We start from the raw sequence: 27,116 nt of genomic DNA on the forward strand, positions 1-27,116 counted from the left end.
CTCTTTCCCCAGACAACCAGGACCACTGTTCCCCGCAAGAGGAGTAAGAGGCTGAAGTGTCAATCTCGGGGGAGCATGCTTCGAACCCTGTCATGTGGTACGACTAGGAGTTAGCTGCTTTTGAGTGCATGCGTGGTTAAACCAAGTGGTGGAGGACCGGTGCGGGTGGGTTTCGACAAAGAACCAATCACTTTCAGGAGGGCTCGTATATCTCGGAAACCACCATATCTCATGATAGACTTACCGTAAACGATCGCATGTTACTTGGGTACGTAAGAAACTACATTCGTTGGGAATGTCCCTTCACCATAGCTCGCTTTCTCGAAAATTCCCCACTTGAATCCTTACATCTACATCCATCTACTTAGTGATGTGGCGAAAAGTGTATCTATATTCCCATCAATTCATCTCGGTCTGCATGGTCTCTATTTATCCAGCCTCACACGAAACGTATGCTTCTTTGAAGAATACACTGTCTGCACCGCTTGTGATGGTAGTTCAACATAAACGATCCTTGACGTTGGATGATAGTTCTCAAAATCCAGAGTCACAGTAACCTTCCCAGAGTCATCCGTGACCCAGGAGACACTAATAATCTCTTCTGGCTTACCGTAAACCGAACGAAGTGGCACCTTTGCATTCAACTGCTTGTACAGTTGGAGCCTCGGACGGAACCGAACAGCTGTCCATCCAGGGGAAGCGGGTCTAATACCCACAACCTCGGCGAGAAATTCGTGGAGCGGTGCACTTCCCCATGCATGGCAATCAGAGCGCTGAGAAACGCTGTCCTCCTCCCATGTCGTCAGGCCCAATTCTAACTGCTTACGCCACGGTTCCCAAATGTCGTGGAAACACTCTTCATATAGACCGTCATTGACTAAGCTAAGAGCACGCAGGGTGTAGAATTTCATCGATATGGAAGATCTCACAAGACTTTGACTTGTTCGATTTGGGAGCAGACATTTGCGCAGAAGTTCAGCACCTTCTTGAGCAGTTGCCGCACCACTCAATATAGCCCACACCTGGTTCTGTTCCGAGCAATCTTTGTCTTTGGCAGATTTGCATGCAAGGCTATCGGCATAAAATTCGCCGTCAAAGCAGTTCATTCTCACGGCTTCCAAAATGATTTCCGAGCGCCGGAGATACTCATCCGCTAGGCCTGGCCGTCCTAGTTCTTTGGCAAGAGCAGCGGCCTTTTTCAATGTGTAGGCGTACAGATTGTTTGTATAAGTGGAAATGCCGGTGCGCTCCGCAGCCGGTGGAATGCCGTATGGTCTCCAGCTTTCGGCCCAGTCGACAAAGTTCCAGATACCAGGCCGGGACTCGGAAACTGTAAGTCCCAAGCCCGCATCCACACGGCCGTGAAAATAACCCAGCACTGCGTCCACCACAGGTAAGAATTGTGTCATGAAGACTTTGTCGTTGTAAAACATGAAATGATCATTGAGCATACAGATCCAGTACAGAGAGAAGTGCGGAATGACTTGTGCCTGGGTACAAGGTGCACGACTAGAAGTTAGCCCTAACCGTGCCTGAAAAGAATTGTGTAACTGAATAATGGCTTGGCGAGCTAGACGATCGTCCCCAGACACGTAATAGGTGAACAAGGCGGAGCTTCGTGTGTCCATTGCATACTGAAGCTGCTCGTAAAAGGGGCAGTCTTCGTAGCAGTCATGCATGCAATTGATTAATGTTCGAAGGCTGGTAGTCCAAAGCTCGCTCGACCGAGAGTCATCATTGTGCGCTTCGAATGACGCCGCAATATCGAGTGGATAGTTGACCGTTTCAACATCAATGCCGTTGATTGTAAGCTCCTCGTCTCCAACATTGATAACTAGACGCATGAAACGGAAAGTACGAAAATGAAAAGGAGCAAAGATTTCTTCAGAATCGGCTTCCACAGGGTCCTTCAATTCTTGAGCTTGTCGTGAACCTCCGAAACGGTATATGTCTCGAGGACCGAATAGTGATTTACTGCGATCGCACCTTTGGTCCTTACGCCTTAGGTATGGGACAAGGATCGGTTCTTCCTCGTAGCACTCAGAATAGGTCACGTGGAATGTGCCAGTTGACGTCCTTGGTTGTTTGAATCGAAATCGAACCAAAGCTGTGGTGTGCTGAGCCATCTCGACGTCAATAACATGGCTCGAGCCGACCGGTAGTGTAAGGGGACAAGAGGGACGCTGAGTATCCAAACCAGCATTCAGCAAGGCTGCTTCAAAGCTCGTTTTCGGAAGATCGCTCTGCACAACATGAACTGCTCCCAGATGAGCCGTGCCTCGCTTCATAGGAGGAATCAGGCGTGGAGACAGGGTCCACGGCGCCGAGTTGCCAGTGGAAGTTTGAAATTCATAGAGTTTCGCGGGCATCCACTCCATGCCAATGCCCCCAGACTTATCAATATGCTCGTAGATATGGAGGAAGTCGTCTTCGGCATCATCTATCCTCAAAATGGCTGATTTGTCGATGGCAGTTTGCCACTGTGTGCTACTGCAGAGTTCATGGCGTAACGGGTCGTTGGCGTCTGCTGCTGCCACACGTAGTCCTCCTTGAGGAAGCCTTGGGAAAGATAGGGCATAGGGATTGGCATGGAAGAATCGGAGAACATTGACGAAAATGTGATTCTGGCCGACGTGCAAATACGGCGCAATGTCAACCTCGTCATAGAACCAGAGATTGCTATCGCCCTTGACTGGGCCAAATGTGACGAGTTGCTGGTTGACGTAAAGCTTGTACCGCGTGTCGGCCGTGATGTGCACGACCAATGAGGAGGGTAGGTTGACGTCGATGTTGAGATCTTTGCGAAAGTGAACGAACAAGCCTGCGGTATCAGTTCGCTCCTCACTGAATCCCGGATGCCACATCCAGGATTTATCGACCGTAGGTGATGCCATTGTCAAAGATATGTGCCTCGAAGCTGGTAGCGGGGTAAACAAGATGGCGCCAAGACCTGATCACAGGCTATGCGGGCTTCAGCAAGGCCCATGTCTAGCATATAAACATTGCCCTTTTTTACTAAGACGGATCATAGATTATCCATTCGGGTCAATAAATTACACATCGGTCTAAAGCGAACCGAGTATGTCTTGCATTCCTTGATGCAGACGGAACGGATGTGAGATAAGCATGGAGCAAAAACGTGTAGACTGGCGAATGGGCGCGACTTATTCGGAGCAGTTAACGACGAATGTTCAACTAAGGTACCACGCCTAGAAGGATCAAAGTTCTTCGACCCCTGTCCAATAGTGCCTCATCCACTTCCAAAGATTTGTAAAATATTAGACTAAATACAAGAGCTATAACTCCGAAGGGTAGTAAAAATAACATGATTTTCAAAAGACAGGCTCGGATGATTGTCTCGTAAAGCTCGTAAAGCTCGTAATGGGTTGTGGGACCAGGTGCGCAGCCTTAGGGCTTACGGAAATCCTGCATGCACGTCCGGCCGAGTGGAGTCGCATTTTTAGCGGCAGGGCGCCGGTCACGGGAGAAACGCGGAATCCCGGTACCCCGCTTCCGCCGGGGGAATGCACCGCTACCTTGGGATAGTAGACTTCAACATGCTCGGCTGTGAACTGGTGCAAAATGCAATGGATCGCGGGGAAATTGATTTTCGGGCAATCATTCGCATCTCATCCCAGACACACCTCGTGGGGAAATGGATGCTACATCCAGTCTCTGGGGCTATTCAAAGTTGCCTTTGGTGCCCGGCATCATCCATATAAGACCATGACCTCAATCACCTTTCCAGGAACAAATCCATTAAAAACGCTAGCTGGAAGCTTCAAGTCTTTCATCCAAGTCTAACCTTGTATCAAAACTACTCTAGCTCTTTGGTCGATTCACCAAATGGCGCTCACGCTATTAGTTTTAGGGTTGCTGGCCACCGTGGCTCCCCATACCACAGTGGCAACCGGAGTTTCGTATCCAATACCTCCTAGTAGCCCATGTGACGCTGGCAAGCTTGACTCTACTCCTGTGGGAATGTCGTGAGTTCTCTCCATGTTTGGTATTACGCCTGGAGGCTTGCTGATTCCCGATTATCTCTCGTGCGATAGGTTTGAATTCTTCATGTGGCCCTCTTACATGACCAATATCAGCATCGCCACAAGCTGCTTGGAGCATTTTGACAAGCTCTACGGGAAAAAGACACCCACCCGTATCGGCGGTACTACGCAGGACCGTGCCGAGTTCGATCCAGATTTTGATGGCTACGTATCATATCATGTAGAAGATCCTCTGGAAGCTCCTATGGTTCTGAAATATGGACCAAAGTTCTTCGATCTCATTCGTAAGTAATCACTCACGGCAAACTGTCGAAAACCCACTAGAGCGTGGCAGCAACAAGAGCGCTAACTTGCCATGTCAGCGGCTTGGGGTGCTGAAACAACGCTCGGTATGCATATTTGGCCCAATTACCTTTGAAATGAGTAAGAGGTTGACCAGTCTTCAGGCTTCAATCGGGGCGATGATAACTTTACCAACACTATGGAAGCCGTCTTAGTGGCTAAAAACAAGACTCGGGGCTTCTTGCATGCTATTGAGCTCGGCAACGAGCCAGATTGTAGGTTTCAATGAACTCTCAAAGTGTCGTAGCGAGCCACGCTGATGGGCCGCGCTGTGATAGTGTACTACAAGTACTGGAACAAGCCTGTGGCAACGGCACCCTGGAACATGAGCCAGGAGGGAGCCAATGCCGCTCAGTGGGCGCAGGCATTTATTGACGGCTGGGACGAGCCAGAGCCCATGCTGTCCAGCGGCAGTTATGCGGTTCCCGTTCCTCTGGAGCCAAACTGGCCCAATACCGTACATCTAGTGACTGAAGCCTTCAATGAGACGGTAAAAGCAGGAGTCAAAGAGTATTGCGCCCATTTATATGCCCTCTCTGATGCCAAAGATCTCAAGACCGAGATGAACCACGTGCGGACAGTCAGCGACGTATCACACTTTATTGATGACATTGCTACTGTCCGCTCAGTGGGAAGAGATCTCATTCTCGGTGAGTGAGCATCCTTGAAAATAGCCAGAGGGTTTTCTGTCGCTGTCAGAAAACCAAAAGCTGATATAATCACAGGGGAGACCGGGTTTCATGGGCTGGATGAGGAGATTGACGCTACCCTTGGAGGAGCTATCCAGATCTTGGACAAGACACTGCGTGCCACGGCCATTGGTATCAAGCGACTCTATTATCATCAAGGAACGATCAATCAAGGTATGTCGCGAATTGGCGTTGAAGAAATAGCTGACCATTCGTGCAGCTTTCTTCAATTGGTGGTCGGATGACCAAGTCGAGGCCCCATTTTATGGAGGGTACATGGCTGCTTTAGCCTTAAATGGAGGTCACAGCATCATTGCCAGCGATGACGGAAACGATGCTTACGCTCAGTATGTGATCTTCAGGGACGGCGCCCCGCACAAGGTGTTGTTGATCAACACTGATTATTACTCGGGTGAGGGCGAACGAAATATCACAACCTTCAACTTGACCGGCGTAACTGCTGCCGAGGTAAAGGCGCTTCGAATGACAGCGTCGACTAGCGAATACACAACCAACCTGAAGAACTCAGACGGGGAACAGGGTCTGACTATCGGAAGTAAGCTTTCGTCCGCGCCATTGACTTGTAGGGTCGGTGTTCGCTGACATTTGTAGGCCAATACTTCTCCCATAAAGATTGCTCCATCCTGGGCCAACAGAGCTTCGAGACAGGGGTGACAACTGGCGGAAACGTCACATTTACCTTGGCAGCCTCCGAAGCGCTACTTATATATCTTTGAAGGAGTAGCAGGATGGATGCAATGCGAGCGAAGGAACGGTTATACCGTATTAAGATGACCCTACGTACCTTGCGTTGCCTGCCGACTTTATCTCGGATAGAATGCGTATAGACAAAAGTGGAGAGGACACAATCCGAGATATACGAGATGTCAAGGCCCCATGCAGGCATTATCCCAGTTTAGTCTACCTTGTTCGTGCTACTGCGTGAAAATTCCGAAGAAGAAAAGCGTCGCCAGCCCTACCGACATTACCATTTTTTTCAGCTGGGGGATTGTGGCCATACGCTGTTTCAAAGGCTTTGCAATGGACAAATACAGCCGCTTCATTGAGAAATTTGCACACTGGGATAAAATTCATGAATATCAAGTCATATTGTAGTTTGTCTGCTAAAGAATTAGAGCGAGCCATCTCATGGTAGCCCTACTTCTCGTAGGAAGGCGAGATGTACATCAATAACCAGATTAGACTAATTAACATTCCGTGGAACTTGAAGAAGATGAACCTAGGCTATTGCGGCCGGTTCTCAAGCCATACTCCTCTGTCTTTTGTTTGAAATGTTAATTCAGTACATGGCCCTACATTTTCTATTTCCAGGTACTTGGTTTAAGCTACTTAGACTTAAGGGTTACATGCAGCGAATGCCAAGTACCCAGTACAACTTTATCAGTCGGCCTGATTACTGATGTAAATGAAGCTCTCAGGAATCCCTAGGGGATTCCCTGGTAACCTGGAGAGGATAGAGTTTTCTCCTCCGTACCAGGGCCAGGTAGCTTTTGTTTTGTACTAGTATTGCCGGCCAGAGCGGTTCCATTTCTTTTCACCTCTATTGTGCTATCCCATGAAGCCAGTAGAAATCAGTGATAAAGGTCCACGACATACCAATAGCTACAAAGTAGCGTCGTAATCGAGAGCTGTGGGTTAAAAACTGGGGTCGTATGCGAACTAACATCCAAGACCCCAGTAGAGGTGTATAGTCCGCTACTGATGGTTTTCATCTCATTAATGTGTTTTGTCTCGTCATCTGTACGCCTTGTTTCTTTTTCCTTTTGTCACGGGTTCGTTTGCAGATCGGAAAAGTCGTTATATTGATTTTAGCCCAACACAGTACCGTTTGTTATCGCTTGTTGAGCGCCACGATCACCATGTCGAAGAATGAACCCCTTGCAGCGAGCGACAGCGAGGAATTCTTAGATGCTCCCCCTCCTTACGAAGTGCACTCCTCCGGAGAAGTCTTGGCAAGCTCTGCAGCCGTCAATGGTGTTTACAAGTCATCGCTTCTTGAGTCGACCATGCTGACTGAGTGCAGGCGACGGCTCCATTGACATATCTTTTTCGTCGCATTCACCTACGCAATTACAAGAGCGGTTGCTTCAACATTCGACCCAGCAACAGCCAGTAGCGGCTTCAGAATACGTCCGTCAAGAGCACCCTAGCCTCAACATCGTTATCCAGGTTGTTGGTAGTCGTGGTAAGCCGCTATGGGCCACTTCCGTTGAAACCGTTCGAAGCACTGACAATTCATGCCTAAGGTGATGTACAACCATTCATCGCGTATGGCGTAGCTCTTCAGCGCAAAGGCCACCGAGTTCGTCTCGCTACTCATGACAATTTTGCGGAGTTCGTGAGAAGTTCCGGGTTAGAGTTCTACCCCATAGGAGGAGACCCTGAAGATCTGATGGCGGTGAGTTCATCAAAGGACAAGAAACGTATACCAAGCTAAGACAGTCTACCAAGTACATGGTGAAGAATCCCGGATTGATCCCTTCCATCGAGTCTCTCCGAGGTGGCGATATTGGCAGAAAACGACGAATGGTCAAGGAAATGCTGCATGGATGCTGGCTCTCATGCATTGATGCTGATCCAGTTTCAGGTGATCCGTTTGTGGCGGATGCAATCGTAGCAAATCCGCCCAGTTTTGCCCACGTACACTGCGCGCAGGCATTGGGAATCCCTCTTCACATCATGTTTACCATGCCTTGGAGTGCTACTAGAGAGTTCCCTCACCCTTTGGCTAACATCATGGGAAGTAGTATTGAACCTGCACAAGCGAATTGGCTTAGCTATGGAGTCGTCGACCTGATGACCTGGCAAGGGTGAGTTCTAGACAAACTGCCCCCACCTTTACAATCATCAAGATGGACTCACAATGTTCAAATAACAGCTTAGGCGACGTGATAAACTCCTGGAGGAAGAAAGAACTCAAGCTGGAAGTGTTGCCCGCCTCTATGGGTGCCACTATTGTTGACCATCTTCGCATACCGCACACTTACTGTTGGTCACCGGCATTGGTTGCTAAACCAGCCGACTGGCGACCTGAAATTGGTAGGTTTCACGGATATCCTTTGAGTTTCAACCGATAAAATAGGTACAGTTCGATGCTAAACACTGCCAGACGTTAGTGGCTTCTTCATGCGAGATGAGCCTCAATATGCACCACCAGCCGACTTGGATGCATTTCTCGCTGCTGGTCCACCGCCACTGTACATCGGTTTCGGCAGCATTGTTCTAGATGATCCAGAGCGGCTCACTAAAATCATCTTGGAAGCCACTCGGAGATGTGGTGTTCGAGTCATCATTTCCAGGGGTTGGAGCAAGCTGGGCGGCGACTCTCCAAACACTGCTGAAGTGTTCTTCTTGGGAGACTGCCCGCACGGTTAGTTTGTCAGTCATTAGTGTCTATGATACTAATTTCAACGAATGGCTGTTTAAGAGGGTCTCGGCCGTAGTGCATCATGGAGGTGCTGGTACGACCGCTTGCGGACTCATCAATGCTCGCCCAACCATCATCGTACCTTTCTTTGGCGAGTATGCTGGCCCTCACGTTCACGCTGAGACGTCTCATGGCTGACAATAGAGCCTTAGCCAGCCATTCTGGGCTAACGTGGTAGCAACCGCCGGGGCTGGGCCAAGACCTATTCCACAGAAGCAACTGACCGTTGAAAGCCTCGTTGAAGGTATCAACTACACCATGTCGTCCACGGCTATAGAATCAGCCAAGGCGCTTGCACATAAAATGAGACAGGAAAACGGTGCTGAGACTGCCGTGAAATCATTCTACCGGTGGCTTCCGATCGACCAGATGAAATGTGAAATCCTGTCCAACCAGCCAGGACGCTGGTCATTCAATGCTGGTGGCGTAAATGTCCGGCTGTCAGACGCCGCAGTTGCCGCGCTCGTTGCGGAAAAGAGGATCAAGCTTGGAAAACTGAACCCGTGAGTCCTAGCGAATCAAAGTCGAAGATTCTCTGAATATTCGCCCTACTGAAACGCGTTTAGGATTCGCACGAGAGAATACGACACAGATGTACGCCGATGGGATCCTGTGACTGGTGGCGCAGCCTCCGTCTTGGGTACCATGACCGACTTCACGACCGCCCTCGGCGGGACGTTTATCGATCCGTTCAAAGCATACAAGGAGGCCAGAAGAAACGGGGGAGGCGTTTCTGCTGGAAGCGGCGCTGCCGCTCAAGGGGCTGCCATGGGCTTCGGATCCATGACTGGGGTGGTTACGAAGGGCGCTTTGGTTAATATGCCGTTGGCTTTGGCCGAGGGTCTCAGGAGCGTGCCCAGACTTTATGGTGAAGAAGTTGAGAACCACGGCAAAGTTAAAGACTGGCAGAGTGGGGGCGTTGTTGCTGCAAAGGTAAGTCTTGCTTGCAATTAATCCTCTTAAGTTGCCAATTTCGTTAACAGCAGAAGAATTTTGGCCACGGCTTTTATGACGGCATCACTGGATTTGTTACCCAGCCTTACAAAGGTGCGAAGAAGGGTGGTGCAGTGGGTTTTCTCAAAGGGGCGGGGAAGGGCTCAATCGGACTCTTTACCAAACCGGGAGCAGGTATGCGAGAGACAACACCAACTCTAACCTAGCCTTTAGATTCCTGGTCCAGCTAACGTTATTGAACAGCCATGTTTGGGTTGATGGCGTATCCAGCTCAAGGAATCTACAAATCTTTCAAGGGGAATGGACCCATGGATCCATTGATGAAATCGAAATGCGCGTTAGTTGATCACTATGCAAAGACTTTTGGTGGCAACACGGATACAAAGCGGATCGCCGCTGTTTTTGATGGTATTTTGGCGAGTCATAAATAGAATGAATTTTGAGCATCAAGAGAACCTTAAAGAACGGATTGTCGTCGTATGAATATCACCCAATACTCTCAGATCTTGCTCCGAGCGAATAGGTTATACTGTAAACGGATATTGAGAAATAAGAGAAAAGTTCAGTCTGCGTATTGGCTGACCAGAAGCTGGGGACACATAGAGAATGGCAAATTCCGAAATGACGCATGAGTAATGGGTGACGCGAAGAGATATGCAACCTGCCCCTCCATGTCTCGGCATATAGATGCGCCGATGGCACCAGCATGGTGACAGAAACGAGTGATTGACCCGAACCCTTGGATTGGTATTGAGGATGATCACCTCCCTACCATGTGTCGGGGTCTCCCCTGTCCAACGAGTCGAACCCGGGCCGGATGCCAAGACGCTGGCTTACCGTAAGGAGGGCGGCTCTAGAGAATTTTAGTCTCAGTAAGATGCGGAGCAACTAGACTTTTAAGGTAGCCCAAGCTGGATGGGACGGCCGCCTGCATAGGCATTCCAGCAAGCCCGGACCACGACCTTTAAACCTCGTATTTAAACGAGCTTTCTCGGCTCGATACCCGCAGGTTCACATCTGTTCTCTGATTGCCCACTCGGTGATGACCGATCACAACATGCCCTCTAGGCGGACACATTCCAAGTCACGTCATGGCTGCAGTCAATGCAAGGCACGCAAAGTAAAGGTACTGTAGTCTAGTTTCATCAAACATGAACCACGAGTCAACCTCGTTGATTCATCTCCATCTCGTAAGAAATTTTAACTAATTCAACGACGGAAAAGTGTGGGGAGGAAAGGCCCTCTTGCAGCCGGTGCAGAAAGCGTCGCGTCCACTGCTCATACGACGATGTCCCGAGGCTCGCATCTCCGTTGCCCACAGTCGCTAGCCCCGATGACGCACCAGGTCTAGGAGTACTGGAGGTCAACGGCCGTGCCAATGTGTCACAATCCCCGCCGGTCGGCTCGCTGGTCCATCTGCAAGCGGGCTCCTCGGGGCAGCCGTTGACAAGCTTCTTCCGAGAGGATTTCGAGCTCCTCCACCACTACAGTACCGTCACATACCAGACGATTCTTGACGACGAGTCTACGGAGCGAGCTTGGCGCGTCAATGTTCCGCAGGAGGGGGCACGTCATGACTTCTTGATGCACGGCATACTCGCTGTGGCCGCGATGCATCTCCGACGGCTGCGTCCCGAATCTGCGGCCTATTACAACCATTTGGCTACACAGCATTATTCCGAGAGCTTGAAACTTTATCGACCTATCCTTGATCAATTGTCCAGGTCTACTGCCACGCCTGTTTTCATATTCTCAAGCTTTTTGGTGTGCATGTCTTTGCAGATGTTCGAGCAGAACGACCAACAGGATTTGGAAGCCGTCTTATCTCTAGACTCCATCCTTGATGCATTCAAATTGGAGCGTGGTATTCACGACATTCTGCGATTAACGTGGGACTGGCTTCTCGGCACACCTTTTTCTTCCTTGCTCCTCTTCAGCGAGCGCATGACGGATTGTTTAATTACTCTCGACGACAACGAAGCTTTGGACAGAGTAGAAGCATGCGTCCGAGAAGACCTCACGGCAAATCCCATGCTCGGGGATTATTTGGACGCGGTAAAACGTTTGCGTGAGGTTTATGCGTGCAGGAGCACCGCAATTAGGCACAAGTCCGCCGTTTTTTCGTGGCCCGTGCTTGTTTCTACGGCATTTTACGACGAGATGACACAGAAGAAACCCCTGGCCATTGTACTCCTGGCGTACTTTGGTCTCTTGCTAAACGAATTACGAAACGTATGGTGGGTAGGGCGGGCAGGGCGACGGCTCTTGAGAGACTGCGCCGATCTCCTGAGCGGTAAGCATCGTGAACTAGTAGGCTGGGCTGAAAGGCGTGTCGACGCCAATATGTTACGACCCGTTGGACATGGTCGCCAACACGACCCCGCCTGGATCCCGGCGGCTAACGCAGGGCATATGTAACCCAGCCGGACAGGTGTAACCAGGGATCCTCGGAACGGAAGAACTATGGACAAGTCACGTGGCCTCGGGGATAACGCGGGGTAAGGACAACCCGGGCTGGATATGTTGGATATGTCAGATATCCAACCGATCCCCGGATATGTTGGATATGTCAAATATCCAACCGATCCCCGGATATGTTGGATATGTCAAATATCCAACATAGCCAAGATAAGGAGGACCGTTCAGGACTTGTATATAGGATGGACTCGAGCCGGGCTCGAGGACAGACTTCCATAGCTCTTCAGCAATCAACTTTGTGATTACCCTAACCGGTACTTTCAGCTATACCTAAGTGACGACTACTCTACGACTCTTGTTGAGGCCTTGACTGATCACCAAGACCTTTGAAGATCTACGATCTATTCGACCAGGACCACGGAACGACTGTTACTACTCTCAATCCCTGGCTTACTGTTAACACAAACCCACTGTCAGTTAGCTGGCCGTAACACCTACTTTCGGTATTAATAAGGCAGGGAGTAAAAAGGAGATATTAGGGTTATAAGCGCAGGCGCCGCGAGTCGGCAGCGCACAAGCTAGGCACAAAAAGGGGAGTCGAGGGATGTAAGAGGGGGGGCAGATTTCAGCGTTAGCACCTACCCAGACCTACCTTGGCAATATAGTCCTATCGTCCTCACTCCGTCTATTCTACCATTGACACTTACCTTGAGTTGGCCCATGCGAGTGGCTCACCCCGGTACCCGTAGTCTTGGACATATGTCTATCCCTCAAGTAAGCCTCGCTGCCGGCAACGTGGTTGAAGAGGTCGATCTCAAAGAAGAAGCCCCGAGCCTTGCGTCCCTGATTCCCTTGTGGCGGGGCTGGGCTCCTTTGCTTGACAAGAACTTAGCTTACGTGAGGTCAATGTCAACAGACTTGTGTTCTCAGTTGAGTCAGATGCTCTCTTGAACGTATTTTGCTTAAGCCCCGGTAGCGTCTCCGTGGAACGGTCTGCAGCTATCGAGTTTTGCTTCGATTCAACGGACCAAGAGGTGAATGTGACCAGTGATATGAATGGAACCGTCTGTATTGGTTGATGTATTGGAATATCTTCCTTTTGATGAGATTGCTTGGTGTGTGATTTTGGCACCTCTTTCGCTCTGGTTTGTCTCCACGTCGAGGATGGACGGGAATGAGGGATCGATCGAGCTGAGACCTGTATATCCAAGCGTTAGTCAGACAATAACACAACATACTAAGTATGAAGATGAGAGTGAAGTAATGAATAGGGCAGACTAGTGAAGACTCGCACTCTGATCCTTCTTGAGATTGGCTTGAGACTGACTCTGTCTGGGCGGTAAGCGTCCGTCGCAAGGCCAATTGGGGCACCGCATAGCTTCTGATGTACGATGGTGCGGAGAGAAAGGCTAGATGCGACAGAGGAACCGAGTCTGTATGCGAAGGCTTAAGTCAGGGCTGAGGGAACTGTTTGGTGATGCTGGCTTTGGATGAGGACCAAACCAAAGAATCAGAGGGATGCCGAGCATTGGACATATCACGCAATGTGGGCATCCTGTGAACATAACTATACCCCCTTTATTAAGATTTTGCTATTCGATCTCCTAATCTTAGAGTTGATGAACCAGCCTCGAGAGCTGTACCAATCCATCCCTAGCGCAAGCTGTCCCTCATGTCGTTCAATCTGATCCAGAACGTCTTCTTCGTATGTAGATTCATAGTCGTTTACTTTTTGGTGATCTTATATATACCGCCTTGGAAATTTCGTCTTTACTTGCTCAAAGTTTTGTAGCCCAAATATTCTCTTTCCCATATCCGAGCACCTTTCCGATATCGTGGGCTATGAGGTCCATCTTGCGCCAACTGATGATGACGGGTTATTCAAAGGCACCATGACTCGTCACTCAGAAAGGCTTGTGCATCTGTATTGATGAAGTGGTGTGTTCTAGTTTAGGTTCCATGCGGAGAGCAAACTTCAGGCCTCTCCTGTCTCTTGTTCTTAACCTTGGAATGCTTCTTTAAGACTCTCAAGCGGCCTACTCGGAAAACCAGAATATGGATAACTGCCTGACTTTGGCCAGTATTGGCTCTCTCTCTGGGATCTCCTGGCCCGCCATCTCATTACTACAAGTATGCACCCGGCTTTCGTCATGCATGACTCTGGCAACCTTGCGGCCATCCATTTTAAGAATTGGTTGTGGAACGTAAGTACCCAGATGATTCATATTGTAGCTTACCTTGACTCCAAAGTAAGACCTTTCCCTGTCTGCTGAAGGTCACCGCCTTGCAAGTCATGATCTCGATGAAAGCAAGTGAAGGAATAAACTTCTTAACAACGGGAGGTTTAAGAGCAGACAGCTGGCGACTGGAAGAGACATCGCTGGAAGACACCTGTGGTCTCATGAACCATACATCTCAGTGAGGGCCTATGACTTCTACTATTGTGTCTATACTGAGAGTTTCCACCAGCTTGATTCAAGGCATTGCCGTCAAGGCATGCTAACCACGCCCCTTTCCAAGTCTGGTCACCTTGAACACAATGACTTGTTCTATCCCAAGTTGAGTTTCCACATGAATGACCGTGAATGGTTCTCCACCCCATGCACCTCGATCTTCTTGAAAGTTGGATTATCAGATAGCAGATGATTCTGATAACCAAAAAGGAATAGGAACCTAGCGGAAAGAAACGTTAGTGCTCTCGTCTGGTCATTTTTTCTACCAGCTGATCAATCCTCATTCACAGGCCAGAGAGATAAACGTGTTTGCCGTTGACATCTTGTTGCACAACTTGCATTGGTGCACTGCCACCCCGCGCAATCCTGGAACGCGTTTAACAACACTTGGGATTCACACAGCTTTCAAAACCAAAAGATGGTTTTTTCATGGCATTCATCGATCAAGATGGATTGCTCTGTACTCTTGATACAGGCTGGGTAGTCAGAGAGCATGCGTTTCTCCCCCCCGGCATGGCGCGATTCGGATTATATAGAACTAGCCCAACTCGGCAGAGATGCGGCGGGTGCCATTCCAAAACATGAGCAAGTCGGCATCCTGGTGAATGTTCTTAGCAATGTACTAACTAGGCATTGAAATCAGATTTGCATCAATGATGCTAATGAGCCAAATCGTGCTCACCGAGGCTCCGATTGCTTGCGGCCTGCGCCGTGGGTCGGGACACCAAAGCCACCTCTTAACTGGAATGGACCCAATAAAGCCGTTTCTCGGTTTCAAAGTAAATATTTATATTAAATCTTGAAGGTTTTGTATTATTCTGCTGATTAGTCCTCACTAGACTCGAGGCTGCTCGTTCATCATCGAATCAACGTTCGGTCAACTGGATTTCAAACAAATCCGTTGGGGAGAAAAAGACATTCGAAAGCTTCTATTTAGATGAAGGAGTACATCGCGGAGTAAATAAGCAGAATTGCTATGGCTAAAGACTTGAGGATCTGGCATACTTGATTTCGTTCTGTTGTAAAGTATGAATTGGACCTCGGCGTGAATGTAGCAAATTTGAAATGTCCCTTTCGGGTAAAGCGGCAGAGGTGAGAAAGGAGAAGCTTTAACCTGACACGTTGGAACACATTACGGTGGCTTCTTTTCGTTATCATCAGGTTGGAGTATTGACGAACTTGTTTCAATGTCCTAAGTAGACGTCTTGGCTAACAGGAACCGCCATCTAGCTCCAGGGCTGGGACCTCGATACCAAGGCGGCCAAGACTCATACCACTCCAAGCAGGCCATGACGGCCAGTACGCCCTCCTAATCCGCAAATAAATTAGAATCATCTCCTATGAAATCTCCCAATGAGACACTAGAGGAAAAGCCCTTCCGTTCATCCAAATGGTCTTATCCGAAAACAACATAATAGTTGCCCAGCACTAGAGCGAATATAATGTTGTTCTCAGGCTGTTATAGTAAAGCCGGCATATTACTGATTCTGTGGTCTGCTAGCGTTTTGCGGTTCTGGACAAAATCAGGCATGTTACGGTCAAAGCAGCATAACCTTTGCTTTGCTTTGTTCACAGTTCCACGAGATAAAACTGGGCGACCCGCAATTGCGGGAAAATTAGCACTTTCGGGCCATCAGGACGCAATTCCGTGAGCGCGAGTTTAGTGTTAAGTTGGTAGTAGACAGAACAGCTATACGTAATAGCACAAGAGCATTACGCCACTGAGCAGGATATCCCACCGGGTTGTTCAGCTTTCCTCTGTCCGAAAAGGGCTTTGCTGCCGACCAGCTAATATCATTGGTCAGTGTTTGTCCGCTGGCTCCATTTAGGCAGAAAATCAATAGTTCTTCTACGGGTCTTCGTGTGATGGGTAAGTGGGGTGAATGCCAATGATGAAGCAGACCATGCCAGTTATAACCAACAGGAACTTGCTGAAGTCTACTGGCAATTCCAGGAAGAATTACGGCATAAACTGACCTCCAACTTCCCTTCAAACGCGAGTGATTATCACCGAAAAAGCTCCTGAAAGCGTCATCCGCAAGTCCCTGCCGCAAACTCTTCAGCCGATCGCTGACATTATGGACCGATACCCTGCATTAATCAATACAAACATGATGTAGACTGCCCTGGCTGGGTCAACATTCACGGCGTCAGACGCGAAGACTGTGTCACAATAAAGAGCCTTCGCTCGTCGGAAGAGAGATTCCTGTTAATTTTGGTTAGCATAACCAGTGAAGGCGTTGATGAGGATTTAACCGGCGGGAAATGTCGAGCTTCAGTGGTGGGTGGTTCATTTGTAGACGTGATGACAGGGCTAGTTTTGGTTGGGACATTGATGCGACGATTTGCGTCCTACGGTAGGCTTCAAGCCTGTCAATTGAGACGGTCAGAGATTGTTTGTATGTCAAACAACATACTACCTTTCTGTCACTCGTTGTAGAACATTCTTCAGCATGAGCCCCAGCTGAAAGTACATGGTTTTGCTCCAGTTGTTGAGTGCCAGTAAAACTCATTCTACCACTTGTACACTCTTTTCGACTTGTTCGCATGAGACCATCGAGTTGTGTCATTTGCGGACGGGAAGCTCTTAGACAGTTTGAACAGTTAAGTACCGTGTGGCATTCAGGATAAGGCTAAGCCGCTGCCCCTGGTGTACGTTTACATGACACCTGATACACGAAGCATCATATAAGGAAGCATTGGGTTCGTTTTGCTAAGCGATTCAGTAGGTAGACGGCACGGCCACACCAGTCTATGCGAAAGAGTTGTACGTCTTCATCCTGATTAGTACTTCGACCGACCTGGCAGGGAAGTGAAGCAGTGACTGATGGGGATGGTTGTTTTCCTTCTGACAGAGTGACACTGTCCATAAATTTGCTGACTTTCGATCTTGTACAAGGCCACTGCCACCTAAGCGATGCATATCTGAGTTATTGATCTCTGACTTTGTTTGTTGTATTCGGAAGTGACATAAGCAAGATCAACATAAGGAATCACAGATACTGAGTAAGGAAGTATGTTACTAGCTGCCAAGCAAGCTTTAAAATCTAGTGGAAACAACTCTCCTATTCAAATGTCGACGAAAGTAGATCTAGCATAAGGTTCCTCAATCTACGGCCTCCACTCACAGTTTCCCTTAGCACATTCCTTTGCAAGTCAGTACAATTTCTAGTCAGACGTTTTCCACCGAAACCAGGACTGACCGCTTGAGAAGAGCTGAAGCACACCTGGCCACTCCTGTTAACACCATCGCGTCCAGCAGGACAGTAAAAATATTTTATGTTCACTTACGCATTTCTTCTGAGGATAAGTTTCGGAGCAGCAAACTTCACGAGCCGCTAAAACAGGGTGAGGTGTGTCCTGAATGACTTTGGTTGGTTCTAGGAGAACGGCGGCCGTCAAAGCGGATATGGAGAACAAAGTCAAAGTGATGAACTTCATTGTGACGAACCGGAGATGTAGAGCTTGACAGTTAATGTCTAATTTACAACACAATGAGAAGGCTTGGAATTACCTAAACCAATCCGAGGTTTTTAACCTTTATATCCTTTGTTGACAGGTTACTGCCTGTTGGTCGTTCTCAAGGCCTGACATACTATGCGGACCGTTTCGGAAAACCTCCACAGCAATAGTCCCATGACTTCAAGTTGTAACATAATCAAATAAAGTTTCTGGCCGCGAAGATCAGTTACGTGTCACGCAGCAGTACGTCCCACCAGCCAGCTGGGCCAAAAATGTGATGTATTAGGAAAAGACTGTCTAGATGAGTAAATAGGCTTTTATCCATTTGTCTCATCGGGGTTTCATCTACAGTGTTAGATAAACGATATTAGTTTGATGCAATACACCTGGGGTTCATTGAGCAAAGAGTGATTCATGTTGTTGATTGAGTGATTCTACCCATTCCGGTTGAAGCGGGGTTCTGTTTTGTATCTACCCGTTCTTCCCGGTTTCAGCATATTGCAAGAATGCAACTAAGCTAGATTTCCTAGCATTTTATCCGGACGCAGGCGTCAATCTAACATTAGCAGTACTGACTAATTAAAGCATAATTGCGCTTCCCATAGTTCCCTCCCTTAATCGAAAGCGAGGTTCGTACTACAAAGAGGTAACACCTCGAAGGAAGCTAATCGACGTAGCAGTAGTATTTATCTTACCTAGTTGGGACAAAAGAGTAGCTACCCTTTTCGTAACCTGCTTCTGTCTGAAGTAGTAGGTTATTCCGAGAGAAATGAATCGCACAAGTGGGGTGAAGGTTAAAACCAGTTCATTTCCTCCACTTAACATAAGCTTGGCTGTGGGTGATGCGTTGTGTTCATCTCAACTCGGAGGACTGATCCCAGGACTGGATTGAGTCATGAAAGTAACCAAGAGGTTAACCCGTGCCAGTGGATATCTCGCTAAGCTATGACTTTCATCTAAGTGAGTAAAGTCAAAAGGATTGTAGGCTTTGTTGTATCGACTGCTAATCTATATAAAGAAAGTATCGACAAGTGAAACTGGGGAGGGAATAAGCGCAAATAGGTTAGGATCTTCGTTTTCGGGGTCCGATTTCCACAGCTTCGTATTTATTTACAACGTACGGAAATCAGACTAGCAATAACAACCGACCGAAAGGGATTACAGTGGTTTTTACATTTGAGTCTTCGAAAAATGCTTGGATGACTGGAAATAAAGGGCGGTCGGGTATTCCGGCTGCATGGCCCCCACATTCCGGGACCCACCGACGGACTTCACGGGTAAAAACGAAGCCGGAAAAGTAACAGACAAGTAAATTCTGGTAATTCTTCTAAAGCGCCCTTTTGTCTTTCGATACCTCATTTCTGCCTTAGCATGACGTTTTGGAGGTCTAACATCACGAGAATGAGTTTCTCTTGCGTCTAAGCCGTATTAAATCGATGAGCAGATTCCAACCCCCTAAACCGAGCAGGGCAAGTTAGCAGTATAGGATGACCCACATATCTTGATCACCCGCCCGATAAGGGTAGCAAATTTAAATATGGGAATTTTGGGGTTCTTGGAATTGCCTTATGGCGCTAGTTATATTAAGCGATTTTGAGGTCCAGTAATTAGACGACAGGGACGAATGTTTGAAGGTTCTATGGTAATGACGTCGCGACTGAAAGCGATGATGCGAGGCTTCTTGGGCTGCAGCATCTCCATGACGGTCAAAAGAAAGTGCGATGTACTGAGTTGAGTAAGTGCCAAGATACCGGATACTAGACCGGTTCGTCCCTACAGGTTACATGTGGTTGTCGGCTAAAAAGGTGGACGAAGGCACAGGTTCTATCAAATCTCTAAGTGGCTGAATTGGTGTATCTGGCGCCTAGTCCGCTTTCCACTGCCTGCAACAGCATTATCACCGACTCTGTGCGATGTGAACACAAAGGATTTGAGCTGTAATGTAAGCCGTTTTTTGCAGTTCTCAGATGGGCAACAAGCTATTATTAACTAGGAACTCTTGTATCGCAAGCCCTTAGCGTTTTTCTTTTCCTCCACAATCAGGAACTGATCGCTGGGGCTTTTGAGTTCGGCACAGACCTTGAATGCCTCTTGCAGCAGGTAGTTGAATCGATAGTTAGGCAAGCGCACGTAAAGGTCGTTCAAGCTTGCCGAAGGAGGTAGACCGGCCGCCTGGATCCGAGCGAGCAGACCGTGGTAAAGCGGTGTGTAAAATAATGAAAAGCTGGTGGATTTCAATATATATCAAAAGCATTTTAACCCTTATAAAATCGATCACCTATCAGATTTAGAAGTCGATTGATTTTTGATTTGGCTAGGACGGCAAAATTACGAGACCGAACCAGACCCGTGAGCGTCGTTTGTGTGCTGCCGACTGACTCGATGCCTGTCTACTTCGACCATCGGTAACATGGCTGGCTTTAATGGGAAAAGTCAAGCTTCATGTTCACTTTAGCATTGGAGAAGGCGTCGGCATAATTCCCGAAATCGTTGAAACTCTTGGGTTGAAAGCGGCCGAGCTAGTGAATCTGCTGTAATGTCGGCCCAAATAGGTGTAAGGCTTCAACATAATGTTCTGTTGCCAATGGAATGAATTACAGACTGTATTATCGAAAGTACAGGTCACCACTAGCCAATAAGATCTCAGTATATTTCATGATAAATCGCTTCATGTAGACGATTGGGCGGTCGCCCGCAACGCCATGAGGAGTTAAGGAATGCTCTTCCCACTGTGTAATATGCTCGTCATGATCGGTATGAAGTCTAATTATTTAAAAATATTTCGCGCATTCAAGGGTATTCAGCTGAGCCGTAACGAACTCAAACCGCCTTAGGACACGTCGGTACAGGGTATACCCGCCAGCAACGACTCAGCTCTTTTCACCTCAACGCTTGGGTCGAATACAAGACGTCTCAAAGTCACTGCTAGTGTAGATTGCTGCGTCGAGAGGAGGCACTCTATCAAAAAATGTAACGGCATGCATGCCCAGCTCCCACGCGTACAATGCATAAAGAGTCACTTGTTCATAGTACCCAGAGGCCAAGCCATCAAAGGCGTTGTTAAGATAGCCAGCATCTACTGACGTGCTCATATACTAGTAGACCAGTTCGGCAACCCCTGAGATGCTCCGTTACATGGGCGCGTGGCGTAGGAGCTGTCGAAACTTAAAGGTTTACATTCGACGTTATTCTCAGGCAGACTTACAGAGCGTACAAAATAGGCTGTGCGCTTTGCATGAGTGACTGCCTCGATAGTTTGCGGAGCGAATGTCCTGGTATGATTTGGCCCAATCAAACTATCGTTGGAGGAGAGATGTTCCAACTCCCATGCTTAGCCTGTTGACTTTTCGCATTCCGACCTTACGGCGACAAATATCTGCGACGGCTTAAGGTGTTTGCGCATCATTTGACATCTTTCGGAGCTTGGAAAAATGGATAGGAATAGTTTGATCAGGGATTTCACCATGTGCCAGCTCCATATTGTTGCTAAAAGTCTCGTATTGGATCGCCGAAGGGCCAGGCTTTAAGGCTGTATTGGGATTGAAGCCTTTAGATATAGGTTTGACTGTGACTTGAGTGTCTCGGATCTTTAGATGACCAGAAATGGAGCGATTCTGTTGAAAGTTTACATCAGTCTGGCCGTCGGTAAATTCCCAGTCATTCCCCCGCATTGTTCAACGACAATTCACATCGATCAACACCACGTGGTTGGTTGTCCCCAGTTCATGCTCCCAATATCTTACAGAGATGTTGTCAACAAAGAACTGTAAGCTGGAAAGGGGAGGCGGAGTCTCATTCGAGCCAAGGCCTGGGATATCTAAAATCGACGGAGAAACGGATTTCGCCGTCTACCTTCTATTGCGGTATTTAGTCTAGCCCTTTTGACTTCCTAGTACTTTGCAGGATCTTCAACCTAAACTGATTTGTCCGACTTTGAGTTAAAGTCAAGAGATCCTGTTTCTTCCATTGATCTCTTAGTCTGCAGCATAAAATGAGGAAGACATAGGAATAAACGGCCATTCACGACTGTGGGCACTAGATAGCAACCAGGAACCCGGCGGCTGTTTCCACGGAGGGGATCTCCGCCTCAAGCTTACCCCAAGGTGACCGTGTGTGGAATTGTGGAATCTTGTTTGTAAGTTGCTATAAAAGTAGACGAAAGAAGCCTGCCGAGTTCTACGGAGAAAGTGGTACTGCGAGCGATCCGTGTCAATGTTTTCGTGATAGTAGGCACGAACATCGAAACTTGATACTTCATGAAAACCTTTAATATATGATGATATGACATCCTTGATCTTTTGCATGTCGAGGTTGCTCTGCATGATACTGGCTTTAAAGGCTTTGAAACGCCCTGTCTTGTTGTCGCGGATGGTGGGATCTATTCAATTTTCTAGGTACAGAAACAACTTTCGGCTGGCCTCCCACAGCGTGTACTTAGACATGTGTTTCCATTGGGTGGCAGAAACGCCGACGCATTTCGCTTCTCTGTCGATTGTCTTTTCGAGGCCGAGCATGCACCGCTGGACGAACAATTGCACCGTTGAGATGGCCTGGTTGATCCTCGACGCCTGTAAGTGGGGGCTCATTTGCGAATCGATCAACAAGTGCTCGAATAGGCCTTCGGCGTCAAGGATGTCAAGCTTCTTATAATACTTATGGTCAAGGAGGTATTGCACCATGGCATTCCTGCGGCGTTCTCGAAGTCCATCGTAAGCCTGCTGGAGTTCTGTGGCTAGGGCTCTGGAGTTGGCGGATGAACTGACAAAAAGCTCAAGAGACGTAAGATCCGAGAAGTTGGTATCTCGGTTGCGGTATTTGGTATTAACAAGATCTGGAGTTGCAATAGAAAAAAGCAGTGCCGGGTCGAGGCCGAGGGGCTTGAGTCCCTGAAGGAGCTCAAAAATGTTCGCCAGTTCGACTAGCTCCTTCTGCGATGTTAAACTTTTCTTGATGTCCGTAGGAGAATGCGACGGATATTTTGAATTCAGGATTATTTGAATTTGTCTAGACGGCCAACCTGTTGCCGCGCTTAGCCTGTCGAAGATTTCAGTGCTGTCAGTCTCGGACTGTTGTTATACCTATACAAAGAGCTCGGCAAGCTTCCTACTTTTGCTATCTGTTTGAGACTCTGTGCGGTACTGAATCGACTTGTAGTCTTGAAGTTGGAGTATCGCTTCCAGTGAAATGTTTTGAAAATGATTTTTCTCGCCACCGTTGCTAAAGAGCTGAACAGCTTCAATATCCAGCTCCAAGATCTGGATAATTGTGGATGCCGATCCCAGTTGTTTGTATAGTTTCTGCACCATTTCGAGGGTAGCTATATTTAGCAACAGGTCGCCAGTAAACATGAACAGCAACAGCGCATCTTTGGTGACAAACCGGGCTTCTGAAAGAGGAAACCTTGCGGCCAGAAATGTACAACTTTGGCCAACAGTTAGCTGAACCCAATCAGAACACCATTGGCCTCCAGTCTGAGTGAACACAAGTTGTTGTCCGTTAATAGAGACTTCTGGCATTTCTTGGCTATTGACTAAAAAATGGTATTGTTCAGAGACAGGTGGCGTGAACAATCCATTAAAGCTAGAACCTGCTAGGCTGGTGGTGGTCAACGACTTGACGGCGTCGAACGCATTTTTATCATTGTCGAATCGTACAACGTGAGTCATAAGCATTACCAGCATCGAATTGTCAATCCGAAAGTCGCTGGCCAGGCTTTCCACAATTAGCTGCTGCTGCCGATGTGATCGTAGCATAGGTGCTGTTTTCTAAAGAAACTAAAGACGGCGTTGGTTGATACTTGTTTCCTAAGTGTCGGCGAAAATCGCCGCCGTACTATCCGAGATCACTTCGCTTCCTGAAACCCTCCGAAGCAGTATTTCAACAGGTAGTTTGATCCGTTTCCACAGTACATCAATTGCAAAGGACCATTCAGGAATACTAGGTAGAATTGAGGATGCAAGCCGTTTTTCATCCTCTGTAAGAAAGCCCGACAGTGTTAAGCGGAACCTTTTGCTTGCTGCTAGTACAGACATCTTTTTATCCGGAGGAGTTGTCAAATCCGTCTCAGGCCCGTATTCTGATGTAGGTTTATCCAGGAGAGCAAAGCAAGACAGCTTTGAAACCAGCTTCTCTGGTATTTTGATGCTGACTTCTGACTTCATCTCAATGACTTGCGATACCTTTTAGGCACCTTTCAATCTGTTAGTCTTGCGCAATGTCTAATGTTAACAAATAGTATACTTACCTTCGATCAGATTATAAATAGACTGGGATGTACTCGGCTGAAACAAGAGCGCGAGCGACTTGTCCACCGTTTCTGGTTGCGCTATAAGGGAGCTGTCTAATGCCGCTGGGTAAGCCGTGTCAATAGACATGACGGCAGACTGCAGTCTTGCTACAGCTTTGGAAGCCGCTTTGGCTTCGTTTTCACTTAAATCCCCTCCAGTCACCCGCTTTAGATCTACCAGGGTCCAGCCGTTGTCTAAAAGCTTCCGCATCTTTACAAAAGCCTCGAGAGTATCCACAGGACCAGACAGCCAGTCCTTGTTCGGTATCAAAGTACAGAGATCGGAATACTGAGCAGGTTTGATGGAAAACATATCACAGACGAGTGAGATACGGTATATGATGGACACATTCTGTAAAGACAGCTTGCTTTGAAGGGAAAGGTTGGCACAGGATAGAATCGGCGAAAAGTTTTGTTCCCGAATACCCAATGATGTCAACAGCGTTAATTTGTGCTTCTCGATGCATATTGCGTTTGCCATAATTACTCCTGTAGTCTCGTCCGGTTTGAAGGCGGGATCCAAAGTAATGAGATGCTTTTGAAGGAATAGCTGGCTGTAGAGAGAATCTGGTCCATTGGTGTTGATGTTGCCCCACAGAGGTTGAAGAGCAGCTGGCGACAAGCCACTGATAGTCGATAGCTCTTTGACTGCTGCTAGGTCTTGAAGGATGTCTGGTGTAATACTTGAATCTGCATTGAGCGCTCTCGTTGTTGATGCATTGCTCTTCTCCCGCCGAAGGACGCTCAAGATACAGTCCAACTCTGAATTAGACCAGCCAATCTTTCTCCATAAACGAACAAAGGCCTGAAAGTCCCGACAGACTTAGACGGTTAGTCGATCGGAATCAGGATTGGCAAGCAAAGTTTGGCGCAGGCGCATGCTATCGAGGCTTATATTAAACTTCGTGTCGACTGTGGCGGCTACAGTTGTAATATAAACTCGGCGCCTTATGAAATGCGTCTCGAGTATCGCTTGAAGCTCCTTGAGATTGATTCCGGCCCTGGACAGGAGCTGAGATTTGATAAAGGTCAAGCCTTGACAGTTCTCTTCGTCAAGCATGGTGTTAGAATCGACGTAGCCCCAAAGCTGGCAGACTGACGGGACACCCATCACAGTCTTGTATTCTCCGTCGACATCCACGACGGGGCTACTTTGGCAAGCCAGCCAGAGCTCTACAGGGTAAAATGCTTCGCCACATATAGCCATGTAGTCGCCCTGCTGCAAATTGAGTAGTTCAGCGGCAAGCGAGCGAGAAATCAAAGTTTGGGCTTGGTCTCTCAACTGCTGTGCAGCTTTCATATCCATTAAGGAGTCTTTGAGGTGTGGATATTGACTCAACAAACGCTCTGGTGAATACAATGTCTTCAACACGTCGTATCGTGATGTTCCGCTCGCTGCTAGCAACGAGCGGATTCCATCAATCGAGTAATCGTAGGGGAAAACGGCCATTGGAAAGACTTGCTTCTGCAGAGCATCCTTGTATACGCTGATGTTGATGAAGGGCGGCGGTGCCTCCTTGTGGTCATTCGACTTGTCGGAGAAAATGTTTTGTGGTACATCCTTGGCACTAGGATTCCCATTGAGTGAAGATATATGGGCCTCCAGCACCTCGTTTACCAAGTTCAGATAGGAAATGGTAAGCTTTGTGTTGGAACAGCTGAGTCCGACATTTTGAAGGTCCGGGCGGCGATCGAGAAGTACATCAAGCAGTGATTCCTTTGAGTCACGGTCCCTACTCGCTGCAGTCTTTCTTAGCAGTCGAAGAAGATCAACAAGGTAAGCAGCGGGGCTGAGGACCGATGCGCACTCTTCACAGGCTACAGTGTCCATGTCCCTGAAGTGATTCGTCATGTTTGTTGCTTTTTCTGCTGCGAAATGCAAGGATTTAACAGGGATAGGGTCTTCCATGGCAATCACCTGAGGCAACACCCATTTATCGCGTTGTTGAGGACCCAGAGTCCAGGTTTGTGCGTTTCGCAACTCAATCGTTGATGCTTGATCATGGATGCGACAAGCCATTGTATAATCCAGATCGACAGACTCCATGATGGAGATGAAACTACCTAAATCACATTCTGCGATGGATTGAGCCGAGTCGAAGGAGGCGTTGATGAGGTTGGATATTTGCTGAGGAGTTCGTACAAGAGCTTGCAGCTTTTGTAATGTCTTTAAAAATGATTTGGCCTTCTCACGGATGCTTTCATCGACACTGGCCAAAGCCTTGCTGTCGTGAAAAAGTGATTTGACTGATGTTGTGTCGATTCGATACTGGCTTTGCAGACTTTCATCTAGACAAGCCTTAACTAGGTTTCTGACGGGTGCCTCGGGAACACCGATCACACCACGGGTAATCAAACCAAGCAAGACGGCAGTCGGCTCAGCCGAAAACAATCTTGCTTAGTATTCAAAGAGGACTGTTTCCTCGACGGTTGTAGTGACGCTGTCGCTATCAAAGTGATGACGAGCAACGTCCTGCACACTAGTTGGTACCTCTCTCAGAAGTGCGACTAAAAGCGGAACATTTAAGCTTGTTATCTCGCATATATCGGTGATCAGCCGGGCCTTCTGCTGTGCAACCGGGTCGGTAACCACGGTCTTCAGAGCTGACCGGAGGTCACGCTTGCCGTCAAGCTCAGCTAGGACAGCATTTGCAATGGCATCACCGAGAAACGTCTTGAGGCTCGGCCTTATTGCTGCTTTTGCTTGTGTATCAACAATCATTGTGGTAAAAAGAGTGATGTCGTAAGCACGAACTGCAGTCTTAAGACAAAATGTAGAGAACAGCTTAGAGTTCCTCTTAGAAATAACGTCAGGCTTGTTCGTTTTATTCTGCCCCTGCAATACATCGCCCAGCCTTCCCAGCTCTTGGCCAATTGAAAGACGCTGTACATGTGGCTATGTACCGGATACTTGTGGCATGCAGCACTACTTCTCGAGAACTCCCTAATAATATGCACCTTCTAATCCTCAATGGGAACTCAGCTATGCATGGGTCTAGGTAAGCGAGGCCGAATGAGTGTCCCCTGAAGGGTTCTACATAACCACCATAAAACAACAAA

At 48.0% G+C, this 27,116-nt stretch overlaps 6 protein-coding genes across 6 annotated transcripts; 3 read left to right on the forward strand and 3 right to left on the reverse strand.

Annotated features, from left to right (window-relative positions):
- Nucleotides 1-425: 425 nt before the first annotated feature.
- Nucleotides 426-2,894, reverse strand: CTRU02_215723 (uncharacterized protein; the record flags this gene model as incomplete). The annotated part of the gene is made up of 1 exon (XM_036733169.1): nucleotides 426-2,894. One exon carries the CDS (start codon nucleotides 2,892-2,894, stop codon nucleotides 426-428), a length of 2,469 nt encoding a protein of 822 aa, XP_036575117.1.
- Nucleotides 2,895-3,981: 1,087 nt separating this feature from the next.
- On the forward strand, nucleotides 3,982-5,772 carry CTRU02_215724 (glycoside hydrolase family 79 protein; the record flags this gene model as incomplete). Its single annotated transcript, XM_070206543.1, has 8 exons — nucleotides 3,982-3,986; nucleotides 4,056-4,288; nucleotides 4,367-4,393; nucleotides 4,451-4,561; nucleotides 4,625-4,996; nucleotides 5,072-5,209; nucleotides 5,256-5,591; nucleotides 5,648-5,772. The coding sequence occupies 8 exons, from the start codon at nucleotides 3,982-3,984 to the stop codon at nucleotides 5,770-5,772; spliced, it is 1,347 nt and encodes a 448-aa protein (XP_070059785.1).
- A 1,143-nt stretch (nucleotides 5,773-6,915) lies between these two features.
- Nucleotides 6,916-9,868, forward strand: CTRU02_215725 (sterol glucosyltransferase; the record flags this gene model as incomplete). Its single annotated transcript, XM_036733171.1, has 11 exons — nucleotides 6,916-7,030; nucleotides 7,080-7,241; nucleotides 7,303-7,454; nucleotides 7,508-7,866; nucleotides 7,935-8,095; nucleotides 8,166-8,426; nucleotides 8,470-8,578; nucleotides 8,636-8,986; nucleotides 9,050-9,416; nucleotides 9,473-9,611; nucleotides 9,681-9,868. The coding sequence occupies 11 exons, from the start codon at nucleotides 6,916-6,918 to the stop codon at nucleotides 9,866-9,868; spliced, it is 2,364 nt and encodes a 787-aa protein (XP_036575119.1).
- Nucleotides 9,869-10,479: 611 nt separating this feature from the next.
- Nucleotides 10,480-11,855, forward strand: CTRU02_215726 (uncharacterized protein; the record flags this gene model as incomplete). The annotated part of the gene is made up of 2 exons (XM_036733172.1): nucleotides 10,480-10,563; nucleotides 10,662-11,855. The coding sequence occupies 2 exons, from the start codon at nucleotides 10,480-10,482 to the stop codon at nucleotides 11,853-11,855; spliced, it is 1,278 nt and encodes a 425-aa protein (XP_036575120.1).
- A 10,297-nt stretch (nucleotides 11,856-22,152) lies between these two features.
- CTRU02_215727 (uncharacterized protein) lies at nucleotides 22,153-23,076 on the reverse strand (the record flags this gene model as incomplete). The annotated part of the gene is made up of 2 exons (XM_070206544.1): nucleotides 22,153-22,787; nucleotides 22,878-23,076. 2 exons carry the CDS (start codon nucleotides 23,074-23,076, stop codon nucleotides 22,153-22,155), a joined length of 834 nt encoding a protein of 277 aa, XP_070059786.1.
- Nucleotides 23,077-23,952: 876 nt separating this feature from the next.
- Nucleotides 23,953-26,778, reverse strand: CTRU02_215728 (toxin subunit protein; the record flags this gene model as incomplete). Its single annotated transcript, XM_036733174.2, has 4 exons — nucleotides 23,953-23,960; nucleotides 24,015-24,861; nucleotides 24,982-26,433; nucleotides 26,473-26,778. The coding sequence occupies 4 exons, from the start codon at nucleotides 26,776-26,778 to the stop codon at nucleotides 23,953-23,955; spliced, it is 2,613 nt and encodes an 870-aa protein (XP_036575122.2).
- Between the last annotated feature and the right edge of the window lie 338 nt (nucleotides 26,779-27,116).

The sequence above is a fragment of the Colletotrichum truncatum genome (assembly GCF_014235925.2).
Source record: "Colletotrichum truncatum strain CMES1059 chromosome Unknown Contig_0018, whole genome shotgun sequence".
Lineage (NCBI taxonomy): Eukaryota > Fungi > Ascomycota > Sordariomycetes > Glomerellales > Glomerellaceae > Colletotrichum > Colletotrichum truncatum.